The sequence below is a fragment of the Hippocampus comes genome, unplaced genomic scaffold (assembly GCF_001891065.2).
Source record: "Hippocampus comes isolate QL1 unplaced genomic scaffold, H_comes_QL1_v1.1 scaffold46, whole genome shotgun sequence".
Taxonomy (NCBI): domain Eukaryota; kingdom Metazoa; phylum Chordata; class Actinopteri; order Syngnathiformes; family Syngnathidae; genus Hippocampus; species Hippocampus comes.
In genome coordinates, this window is record NW_017805780.1 from 27,725 (window position 1) to 39,476 (window position 11,752).

At 54.8% G+C, this 11,752-nt stretch overlaps 3 protein-coding genes across 7 annotated transcripts in view; 1 reads left to right on the forward strand and 2 right to left on the reverse strand.

The window, feature by feature from the left end:
- LOC109524736 (nuclear distribution protein nudE-like 1-B) overlaps positions 1–4,146 on the reverse strand; it is a 25,466-nt gene extending 21,320 nt beyond the window's left edge. The window contains exons 1-6 of the mRNA XM_019884799.1: positions 3,456–4,146; positions 1,933–2,029; positions 1,034–1,187; positions 735–883; positions 185–321; positions 7–103 (exon numbers count right to left, since the gene is read on the reverse strand). Of these exons, the coding sequence (XP_019740358.1) occupies positions 7–103; positions 185–321; positions 735–883; positions 1,034–1,187; positions 1,933–2,018 (623 nt within the window). The 5' untranslated portion in view covers positions 2,019–2,029; positions 3,456–4,146. The remainder of the gene's footprint in view (positions 1–6; positions 104–184; positions 322–734; positions 884–1,033; positions 1,188–1,932; positions 2,030–3,455) is intronic.
- A 41-nt stretch (positions 4,147–4,187) lies between these two features.
- On the forward strand, positions 4,188–4,959 carry LOC109524763 (RING finger protein 222). Its single transcript, XM_019884855.1, has one exon. The coding sequence runs from the start codon at positions 4,239–4,241 to the stop codon at positions 4,887–4,889; it is 651 nt and encodes a 216-aa protein (XP_019740414.1). The 5' UTR covers positions 4,188–4,238; the 3' UTR covers positions 4,890–4,959.
- Positions 4,960–8,172: 3,213 nt separating this feature from the next.
- LOC109524748 (rho GTPase-activating protein 44-like) overlaps positions 8,173–11,752 on the reverse strand; it is a 32,706-nt gene continuing 29,126 nt past the window's right edge. For 4 of the 5 annotated variants that reach the window (XM_019884834.1, XM_019884833.1, XM_019884832.1 and 1 more), the window contains 3 exons: positions 10,225–10,370; positions 9,741–10,145; positions 8,173–8,944 (listed from right to left, as the gene is read on the reverse strand). In XM_019884834.1, coding sequence (XP_019740393.1) covers positions 8,802–8,944; positions 9,741–10,145; positions 10,225–10,370 — 694 coding nt within the window. In that variant the 3' untranslated portion in view covers positions 8,173–8,801. The remainder of the gene's footprint in view (positions 8,945–9,740; positions 10,146–10,224; positions 10,371–11,752) is intronic. The other variant, XM_019884835.1, reaches the window with a different exon arrangement.

An 11,752-nucleotide genomic window follows, 5' to 3' on the forward strand; every position in this document is an offset into this window, starting at 1 on the left:
GAGAGCGACGCCGGCGCGGCCGAGTCCGGCTCCGAGGTGGGCGAGCTGGGCGCCGACATCCTGTCCGTCGTCCTCTCGCGCACCGCCAGTTCCTGTCGCAGGTCTGCAAAGGAGGGAGGGCGCCGGCAAACCCAGTCACGCCCACTTCGCCGGCTTTTTTAAATTTTGCTTTTGGCGTCCATACCTCGCGCTTCGTCTTTGAGTCGCTGCACCGACACCAAGAGGGATTCCTTCTCGTCCAGCTCGCTCTCCAGGAAGGCGTTTCTCTCGATGGCCTGGTTTAAGCGGCCCTCAAAGTCCTCCAGGGACACGATGGTTGCCCTGAACAGCCCAAAAAAAAAAAATCAATCAATCAAGAATCAGCCGATCAATAACAATGGCCACCTTTTCGAATGTGTTTGTTTTTAACGGTCATTTGTTCGCCTAATCCGTGTTCAATGAAATCTCAATGCGACATTTCCTCCATCGAGTCTCGGTCCTCGGGAAGTCGGCAAAGGGCTGAACCGAGGCCGCCGGCCTCGACCGGTGGCCTCCAACGTGTTGTTTTCTACAAGTGACTCGGCAAGGATGCAAATTTGACGGCCAGGAAAGAGGAGGAGGAACTCGGCGCTCCCCATGGAAAGGTTTTCGATGGCCACACGTTGGCGCCAAAGCTCCACTTCTGGAGGTAAACGCCGGGTTCATTCAAGACGGCGAAATCTCTGCGGGTCGGTCGCAAGCGGGTCGGGGGGCACCTCTTGGCTCTTTCCAGGTCGTCGTTGGCCTGCTCCAGCTTGCGCACGGATTTGTGGAGCTGCTCCTTGACGCTGCGCGTCCGGCCCAGGTCGTCCTCCAGCACGGAGATCTGCTGGTAGCTCTGGGCGTGCTGCTTCTCCAGCTTCTCCTGGACGGACGGACGGACAGCCGCACGGCGGCGAGTTGGCGTCTCGCGAGGAATCGCGCGTTTGGAGCCGAGGCGTGGGGACTGGACTTTGTGAAGCGGAGTCCCGCGACGCCGGCGCGGGACTTTGCGGATCCCCCCCCCGAGGTTTACCTTGAGGTTGTCCGCCTCGCTCTTCAGCCGCTCGTTCTCGCTCTGCAGGTCGCGCAGGCGCCGTTCGGCCTGGCCCAGCTGCGCCTCCAGCTCGGCCTCCAGCTCTTGGCTGCCCTCCTGGAACTCCTGCAGCTCCTCCTGGGCCTCGCGGCAACTGCACGCAAACGCACGCGCTCACGCATACGCTCATTGTGACGTGACTTGTGACGCGAGGGGCGCTGACGGCAAATGAAATCATTTGCAAGGGATTTCCTTCTGCTAAGTGGGGCTTGGCCACGCTTGCCGCCATCATTGAACTGCCTTCATTCGAGCGCTCGTCTTGCATTCCACTCCACGAAAATGAGTGAGCGCGAGTCACTTTTTTGAACAAGAGTCACGAGAGGGTCATACACGTCGACAACGCCGATGGATGGTGTTTTCGCTCCTCTCTGCCCGCAGCTATGTTGTTGGCGGAGGCACTAAATTCGAAAAAAAAAAAAAAAAAAAAAAGATTCCAAGGAAATCACCCCGAGAAATTTCAAAATGAGTGCAGGAAATGGATGACTCGGAACGCAGCGCGGAACGACGGCGCGCTGACGACACGCTGACGTCCTCCAAGCGGTTGCGGCATGGCCGGGGGCTGCCCGGTCAGCGCGCTCTGCCCTTTTAGCACCCAAGTTTCAGATGACGCAAACGGCACGCGGGCGTTGAGAGCGTTCGATGCCCAAGGTCGGAAGAGAAGTGCGCCATTTGCATCAGAAGCTGGCCCGCGGCGTTAAAAGAGGTGACGACTTAGCGTGGAGTCATTTTGCTCCGGAGCAAAGCAACGCAGCGCACGCGCGGATTTCACAATGCTTGCCTCGTCATTGGCTCGAAAAGGGAAGACAGCTGCAGCTGGACACGCCTGAAGCAACGCCTACCTTTGCTGATACTTCAGGGCTTGGGACTTCCAGTAGTCCACTTCTTCATCCTTTGTGGAGAACTTGGGTATCATCTCTGTGTCCATGTCAGGACTTCCTGAAACAGAGACGTTAGCGTCAAGGTCGGCGTGCGGTCCACATCTCAGGTCATCTTCCGTTGGAGCGTCTTTGTCTTGCACTGAATTTTTACGAACAATGTGCCACGTATTTAAAAAAATGATTCTACAAGGCTTGGGGAGAGAGATTTTGCTTGGAAGTTGTTGTTGTTGTTTTTTTTGTTTTTTTTTAAATCAAATTATTGAAATGAATCGCTCAATTGCGGCAAGGCTGATAACACACAACTCTTTATTTTTGAATGTGTGTTGGCGCTAACCTACACCAACGGAGCACATCCCCATTGGCCCGAGCACGCCTTTCTATAAACTCAATGAATTGTTCGCTTCATAGCATCGGTATTTCAGACGTTTCCGATGTGGCGATTGCAAACGTTACCAAGGCCACAGTCTAAAAGCAGCGCCAAAACCAAGATCACTTCTTTGAGTCGCCCCACAATCAACGCGTGCCACTCGATTTGATTTTGTCATCCACGAAACGTGGCCCTGGGAGGACTTGAGCTTTGGGGAAAATGCCCCCGCCGCGTGTAGCAGGCGCTTCTTGCGTTCCTGCGGCAAGCCAGATGAAAGATGTCAAGAAGGGCGCCACTTGACAGACAGCGTCCTTCTGTCCAAATTCACCTTGAACGCTATAGTGGAACATGGACTTGTACAGGGAGGGAGTGGTGTGAAAAAACATCCATGTCAACATGGATGGGTGCTTTCGCGCCTTTCCAAACACGCGACAAAACAATGTTATACTAATGACTCAGGCAAGAGAAAATCCAACACCGACAGGAATGAATTGATGGTGTTGAAAAAGCTCGAGTTTTGTTTTGCCACGCGTTTCCCGTGGTTTCAACACCCGACATTTTTTCCCCCAGGGAAAAAACATCAGCGACTCCATCTTTCTGGCATTGCTTTCTCTGGGGAGGCGTGTTGGAAAAAAAAAAACTCAAATTTGGGCTTTTTAAACACCTGACATTTTTCACACTAAGTTCAAACGGGAGGTTATTAAGGGAATGGCGTTGGGGGGGGGCGGAGAACCCTCCTGACCCACTAGGGTACACGTCTTACGAGAAGCGACATGTCGAGTGTCAAGCGTTCACTGTAACTGAGTAGGAATTCGGTGTGCCAAGTCGCTGTCCGTTGGGGGCCGGTTCACATTTCGATCCGATTTCAACATTGCAACGCACCCGGCACGCGACGTCTCAATTTAGCCCGAAAGGCCACAGTCGCGCGAGGGGGGGGTGGGGGGGGGCGTTGGAAAACGTCCGTGTCAGCATTTCCAAACAAATCAACCAGTTGGAGCGGACGACGACAAAATACGGCCCCTTTTGTCACAATAAACTAGCGAAACCGCGGTTGGCTCGAAGCGCCGCACGGTACGAACCGCTCCAAATGTCAACTCGGGAAACGGAGACGGGTTACCTGTTCATGACAAACGGCTGCCAAATGCTTGTCGAATTTTCCCGGCTCGTTCTATCCAAAGGCCGCTCACAAACACTCGCTGGTCACCCCCCCGGCCTGGCACCGCCGGTTCGCTCGGCTTCGACTAGCTAGCCGTCTCGCCGCTTGTGTTTCGGAAATTGCCAACGCGTCTCCCGGAAGTGACGTATATCGACCGAGGCGCGCGTGCTGTGACGTTTCAGGCTACGTCACCATACACGTCAGCGTCACGATGGCAATCCGGAGCCGCGCCCTACTACCGCATAACACCGCCAGACGGCGCTCGACTCCAATTTGCTCACAAAACAGACGTGACGGTTTCATTGGACAAAACAGACACTCGGGCTTTTGAAGAAATCACGCGTGACCATTTTTCATCACACCGCGACGCCATTTCTTCAAACCGCAGTAAAACATCCCGTCAAAGTCTGTACACGTCTGACAGTGCCAATCCCAAATTCTCCTTCTCACTTAAGAGTGAGGTCACAAATCGAAATGAATGTCTTCTTCTATCTCAACGCAGCACCGTGGTTGAACAGAACCTTCTGTCACCGATGGGATTTCGTCATCTGTTGACAGGATAAGATCGCTGTTGTTCACCCCACCCCGCCCCGGGCCACAGGTGGCAGGCCCTGTTCTGCAAGCATCGGCGTCGTCCCCGCCCAGTGAGGAGCGAGGAACGCGGAGGAGCAGGTGAGGTGGCGGGGGTAAGACGCACAAACACGGTTCCTGTAACCGCATCAACTCACCTATGTTCTATTTTCCATGTCACTCCACAAGGATGACGAGCCCCCGGGGGACACGCGCGAGTGCCCGGTGTGCTTCGAGAGCCCGCGCGGGACGGAGAGAACGCTGAGCTGCGGGCACGCGTTCTGCCACGACTGCCTGGTCAAGTTGCTGCTCAGCATCCAGGTCGAAGGTCAAACGCGGCACACCCTGGCCTGTCCCGTGTGCAGACACCTCACCTTCATCAGGAAGCGGCAGAACGAGCCGCCGGCCTTGGCGGAGGGCAAGGGGGAGCCAGAGGAGGACGCCGAAAGAGGAGGGCAGACTTTGGAGGTGCCCGCGGGCACGCCGCTCACCCGGCTGGACGACGACAGCGACGAAGCCGCCCCCGCCGCCGCTTCCCTCTCCGGGCGGGTCCGGCGATTCTTCTGCGGGGACAGCGAGGGCCCCCATCGGCCGAGGCTCGTCCGGCCGAGTCCGCGCGGCAGCTCGGAGGTCTTCGTCATCGACGCCCGTGGGAGACCCATGACGGAGGACGACGCCTTCGGCGTGGTGCTGACGGCGGTGCGGCGGCCGAGAAGGCGCGGGCGCCGGCTGTGCAGCACGGCTCGGTGCCTCGCGGTGCTGCTCTCAGCCTTTACCACGATGGCACTGGTGGCCGCCGTTCTGCCATGGATCCTATTGGCCTAATTCGGAGTCGGTGGACCGCGACGTGCCGTACATGAACAGCTACAGACAAATCGCTCACTGTACTTGGGTGGAAGTGCACAAACTTGTGTACTACAACAACAACAACAACAACAACAACAACAACAAAAAGACTCCAAAGCTTCCAAAATGTGGGAAATGGGAAAAGGGAAACAGAAAAAAAGCACAGTGTTCCCAAAGAGACGACTTTTTACGTTTGATCATTTGGCACAGCATGATATCAGGCACTATTTGATATTTATGGACAGACCTTTGTGCACAGCAAACACAAAGATCGAGCGGCCCGAACGGCTGAGGTGACTCGGACATGGCTCTTCCATCCGAAAACCCTCACTTCCTTCCAGGCCCAGGCAGGGCATGTTTTGTGTCCCCGCCCCTGGACTTTGAAGTGCGACTTGCGTGATTGCACCACGCCGAGATGGAAGCGCTCAACTTTACCTGGTGTGTCATCCCGCCAGGCCAGTCTTGCAGGTCCCCCGCGGGGAGGTTTCCACTCGCCCAAGCGCGCCACGCCTCGATGAGCCACAAAATCGGCGGCAGTGTTGCGACACCTTTCTTGGAAAAAGTCACTCGGTTGCTTCAATTCAGTTCGAGTACACGCTGACGTATTCGACTTGCAGTCGACGGACGCCTCCGAGCCCGCTCAGCGTAAAAATCACGGCCGCGTTTGCCACAAGTGCATTTGAAACTTTTCACGACGGAAATCAAACAAAGACAACCCTTGTGACAATTCACTTCATTTCAATCAAAGAATCAGGAATCTTTTCTGGATTTCACTCAGCATCAATGCCAATTTCGACCTCATTTCTAGATTAAAAAAAAAAATGCATCCATTTCTGATCCTTTTCTATGTCTTATTCAACTTTCTTTCAAATGTCACATTTTGGCTTTGATCGACCATCTTACCACCAAAATAAGAACGAACGAATCAAAAGAAAATCCACGATCCAAAAGACCGATCGAAGCGCATGCGTTTCCAGGATTCCCCTTCGTCGTTTGTGCTTCATTTAAACCAGTGCCCCCCCACCCCACCGCCTTTTTTGTGTCACGGACCAGTTGAGACAAGTTGCTGCGCTGTTAAGGGACAGGCAACCGTTTTTGGGTTTTTTTTTGCTTTGACATGGCCCGTTTTAAAGCGCCGCTGCTGACAACAAAGATGATGAGAGAGTCATTCAACATTTTATTCACCTTCATTCCTTTCAAACAGTGTTCTTCTACTGCACAACAGGAAGGAAAATAAAATAACACCGTAAAGGACGAAGAAATGGACCAATCAGGAAGAAAAAACGCAAACCTAATAAGAGTGAAGTTATGCTCCTCGTATGTAAGGCGTTAGCATCGTGGCTACTTGCAAAGGGGACACGATCGCTGTGAGCGACGAATATGCTCACGTTTCCGCGGGCGGGCTGTGCAAACTCTGCTCGCTTTCTTTCATGCTTTCCACTTGAGCACTCGGGTGCGACTTGTTTCAACGATTCAACAGGTTTCTTGTATCGCCTTGTTTTTGACGGCATAGCACGGACAACGGCTTCCTCCTCCGCATCGCCTGGGGAGGAACTTCTCCCGTCCATATCGCTTCATCGTCGGAAGTCACGGCTGCCCGTTGAGCAGCGCCTTTCGCTGTACGTTTGGTCAAGTGGTTCCCGACGCTTTCTGTTTCCTGTGCATTTCATTTATTGTTGACTTCAACTTGCAAAGCAACGATGGAAGGTGGACTCCGATTGGAGCGCACATTTGCGCCACGTCCGATGGTTAAATGTGCACAGAGCACAGCTGGCGGGTCTGTCTCTGCGCGGCCTGATACCGGCCCGCGGACCGGTGGTTGGGGACCAGATGTAAACCAGGTGAAGCAGTTTGGGGGGTGGTGTCGGGGCTCTTGCAAATGACCAGATTGTGCCTTGTTGTCTCAGAGTCTGCAGCCTGTTACGTGAATGGGAGTGCGCGCGTGGAGGCAGCAAAGCCTTACAGTAATACTGTTTGTCTAATGTTCATACGTGCCAGCAAGTTGTATGGTCTACTAAAAACGAAAACAAATCAATATCGTTTGTGAAATGTGTCACACTCTCTCAGCCTCCAGGTAGATCCAAGCATGTGACCATAGTTGTTAAAAAAACAAAAAAAAAAAGTGTGAGGGCACTTGCAATGTCGGTATTTGATCGGCACAACTACCTCGAGAATAAATATCGTGACGTGCATCACTCGACCGCCCTCCCCCCCAAATAAATAAATAAATAAATGCAATCCAAAATATACAAGCGGCGTTGATGAAAAGGTCCTCTTTGCTGTTCAAACTTGGATGCCATGCTCCGCCCAAACGGAATGGGGTGAAGGTGAAAAACCTTCCTCATTGCTGACACCTGCAGGTGGTTCGCTGCAACTGCCTTTGGTGGGGAAAAAAACTGTAATTGCACTTTAGACATTTTCACTCCCAAAAAGAAAGAAAGGCAACCTCAAGTCTCACTTCCAGTCCGCCTTGCAGTGAACAACTACGCAACAGCACGTACGAGGGGGGGTTGTCAGTGTACACATTTTTTAAACTTCGCACTTTCAAAGATGAGACATTAATTTTTGGAGCACATTTGCAAAACACAACTAATTGTAGCTTCAGTAAGTAGGTCAATCAATCAATCAATCAATAAATAAATTAGGGTGTCCCTTTTGTTCCACCTTGGACAAAAATAACCTCACTTGGTCGACGCGTGAGTGAGAAATATTTGCACGTCTATACAGCTAACGGAGCTACGCCTTGCACAGACGGCTTTTCCTCTCCAATATATCTGTACACTCTTTTTGTTGTTGTCGTCGTCATCGTATTTACACGCGGGGGACTGAGCCAGAAGCACTTGAACATAAAAGGCAGTGTGGAGTCGTCCTTGTTTGATCGTTTCCCCCAAATAAATTGCCACATTTGGGGGTCCAGCGCCTTGTTGATGCTCCCCAAATTTTCCGCTCACATTCTACTCATACTGTGCTGGTTCAAAAAGTGAGTCCGTGGTACTGATAATGTGTCCAAACTACGACTACAAACGACTTCCTCAAATGGGGGCCTCAGCTCAAATCGACGGCTCCCGAGAAAATGAATCACCGAGTCATGAGCCACACGTGACGCTCGATCCTGACAACGCGCAGGTGATGGCTCCGGAGAGGACGCGGCACCTGCCACCCACCACAGAAAAAGAAACACTCTCCTCTCCTTGAAATTGGCTGCCGCGTGCCTCACCCACTCTCAAAAAAAAGTAAACACCTCCCTCGAATGGATGCCTCCTTTTTTTTTTGCAATCGGAGAGGATCTGGCATATTTGTAAAGCTGACATTGACGCAAAGGACGCGTCAGAAAGATGGTCAACGTTTCAATAACAACAAAAGTCACAGAGAATTAGACGTCGGGTGCGTTCCCCGTTTGAGAAAAAAAATAAACGCCCTCCTCAAATAAATAATGCAACGGGCAGATGGAGACAACACCCCCCCGCCCCCAAAAACATTCCCTAATAGAGAGCTGGTCGTCAGATGAGTTAAAAACAAACCAAAAAAAAGGTTGGAAATGCCCGAGGCCACTATTTGAGGAAATCAACCTCACGTGCATCGAAGATAGCCTGTATGGCAAATTCATCACATTCATGTCACGCTCCATGAAAGCAAAATCCTCAGCATACAACGAAATCGCATTGAAGGCAAAGCAAAAAGAGGGATCAAAGGACCACCGCAAGACCACTAGTCAACAAAGCAAAAAAGAAGTAGAGAGCTAGAATCCACTCTTCCCTCCTCAAGGCATCGGTTTGTCCGAGTGGCATTTGGCCCTTTTTCTTTCCAATGTTTTTTTTTTTTTTTTTAATCCAAATCGATGAGGCCAAGCGGTGCGTTTTCCCCTCAGGCCTTTAGCGGCGATCGGCGCCATCATAGGGTGGTCGCCAGCCGCTCCTCCTCGGGCGCGGCCTCCTCGGTGGCGGGCAGTGACCTCCTGCATGGGCCGCCGCTGAACTCGTCGATGAGGCTGTCCAGATTGACATTGATGGAGGGGATCTCGTAACTGAAGATGTCTAATGTGTGGCGGGTGGACGGTGAATGAGAGGAGGACGTCGACAAAATGGAGCAACGTGGATGGGGATGAAGTGTACAAAATGAGAGAGAGCAGAAATATTATTTGGGGCAGAAGATTTGAACTCCAAGCGGGCGACGTAACCGTCGACCTTGCTCCGAGTGTCACGCTCCAGTCCGCGCCAACAAAAACCGTCGCGTGTCGACTGGTTGACGCCGCATCCGGTTTTCCCGGGTCACAACCAGGATATGGCATTTGAGTGACAAATTTCAAGCCCCGGTTGGAATTCGGCTCACGGTTCCCCCGCTCCTTTTATCTGCAATAGCGCGGATAGCGCGAATTCTCGGTTGCGCCACTTGACGGCAGCCTGGAAGGGCGAGGCACAGCCGCGAACCATTTTCTGCCCTTGGCGGGAGAAGGCCAAAGCGGTCCAAAACGCTCTTCTCCTTCTACACACTGCGCACGTGCGACTCGATGGTCTCAACTGGATTCGGCCGCTCAGTGTGAAAGGGTGACAAACAGACGGGAAGACGCACGGCCAGGAGAAAGGGCGCAGCGACACGACCAACAGTATGTTCCAAAGGGGCCCAAACTAACCATTTGGATGCGGATCGATACTTTTGTCCATAAAAATGCACCCGCAAGCGCCTATCTTTCCTCAACCCCCCCCCCCCAAAAACAGCCATTCATCGAGGGCCGGCGATTTCCAGCCTACACTCTGCCGCCGTCTCGGTTGGACAGAGCCACGGCCAGTCTGAGCGAGGGCCGCAGCGGCGCCACCCGTGTCTGATGTTTACCTGTTGACATGCTCTCCCCCGGCGACGGTCCATCTGCGAGGCCCTGCTCCGGCGGCGGCGGGGGCGGCGGGGCCTGGCCGGCGAACCCGACGGGGATGCTGGGCGGCTGCGGCGGGGGCAGGCTGGGTCTCTGCCTGGGCTTGGGGGCGGGCCGCGCTTTGGTGAGCGTCCCCGTCAGCGAGGGCGGGGACGAAAGGGAGCGGGGCGCCGCCAGAGGGGTCTGAGCCGGGGAGGAAGGGGCCAGCAACTGACCCGGGCTGCCGCAGAGCAATCCGTAAGGGGAGGGGGTGCTGGGCGGGGTGGGCGAAAGGCTGACCGGTGACGGCTGACCCGCGGAGCGCTCGCACGTGGCGCCCGGCTGACAGTACGGGACCTTGGGTGGCACGGGGGCCAACTTTTTGGAACCTGGGAGCACAAATCGCACGGCGTCAATTCCCGTCACCGCGACACTCGGAACCGCGCGAGACAAAGAGCCGAAGAGGACCTTTGCGCGAGCTGTGTGGGCTGTGCTCCGTGGGGTGGGGGCACTGGCCGCCGCTCGGCGGACTGCAGTGAGGGGGCACCGTTGGACCGGCCACTTGGATGCCCTTGTGGCCGATGACGGGGGACAGCTCGTTCCCCTTCAACGAGCTGGCAAAAGCACAAAGGCGCCAAGTTCAGTCCCGGCCGCCGCGGACGCGAATCGGAGACACCGTGATGAAAAGGCCACGCTGAGTTTTTCAGTATTTGCTTTGCGAAATGCACACGCACGATGGGTTCGAGATGCTATCATCATCATCATCGTCATCACAGAGTCTGGATTTATTTCCTCGCCGGTGACTGTTGAGCCAAGGCTTTGAAAAACCTTCTTCCTTCAATCCCTTTGGGGGCACTTTCGAAAGGTCGCTCGATAATGGCATACTTTCGTCTCCTGCTGAGTTCGCCGAGGGCGACACACAAACCAAGATCATCTGGAGTTTTCTGACCATGGAGGAAAATGCGACGGTCACATCTGGAAACACGAGTTTCTCATCCCATGGCATGATCAGCTCGGCCGGGTGAAGGTCCAAGGCCACATTCAACCTACTAAGTTGTCTGGTGACGTACACACACTCGTAGCACACGGACGGCATCAGTCTGAGGGACTGAAGGGATCAATTTCAGACCAAACCCAACCAGCCATCCAACCCAGCGAAAATGCCGTCCACGATTAACATAGCCATCCGACAGCCATTCTTCCAGAACGCAGGCAAAGGCGGGCAGAAGCGGCCGTCCCCGGGGCGTAGGCGGGGGGGACACCCTGAACCGGTCGCCGGCCCATCGCAGGGCACACGGAGGCCAACAACCACCCGCGCTCGCACTCACACCCAAGGACAATTTCGAGTGCTCCATTAACCCGCCACGCATGTTTTTGGAATGTGGGAAGCAACCGGAGGAAATTCTCGCTTTATGGCTCGAGTGGCGCAAGCATTGGTCACCTTGAAACGGAATCGTCCGATTCCAAGGACACGCGACATCCTTGGGCTGCAAGGTTACGGTTACGGTGCACCGGGCGTGTCGCGGGAAGGGGGCGAGGAAAACGGCAGAAAGAAAAGCCAGCAGGCGAGGCGAGGCGAGAGGACGGAAGGAGGGCGGCGCTCGCCCCCGGGGGTGTGTCATATTTACCTAGTCAGCCGGGGGAGTCCTCTCTCTCTGGCGCATGGACAGGCGGCCCACGGCAGGGGCGGGGGCGCGCAGGAAGGGAGGCTAGGGGGGTTGCCGAGCGACGGCTCGTGGCGGGCGAGCACCGGGGGGGGTTTGATGTAGAGCGGCGATGCGTTAGTGTCGGGCGGGGGGGCACGCGAACCGTCGCCGGGCGGGCTGTGCTTGGGGAAGTGCAGGCAGCTGGGCTTGGGGTTGGAATTGATGTCGAGCGCCGAGGACGAGGCGGAAGAGGAGGAGGACGGCGGCGGCGCTGGCGGGGTGAAGCCCGACCAGCGCTGCGGCGGGGGCGAGGCCGGGGGCTGCGACTCGGGGCCGGGCGCCACCGGACG

What these genes read in the sequence shown, in the direction of transcription:
- LOC109524763 (XM_019884855.1), top strand. Translation starts at nt 4,239, where the DNA reads ATGTCACTCCACAAGGATGACGAGCCCCCGGGGGACACGCGCGAGTGC.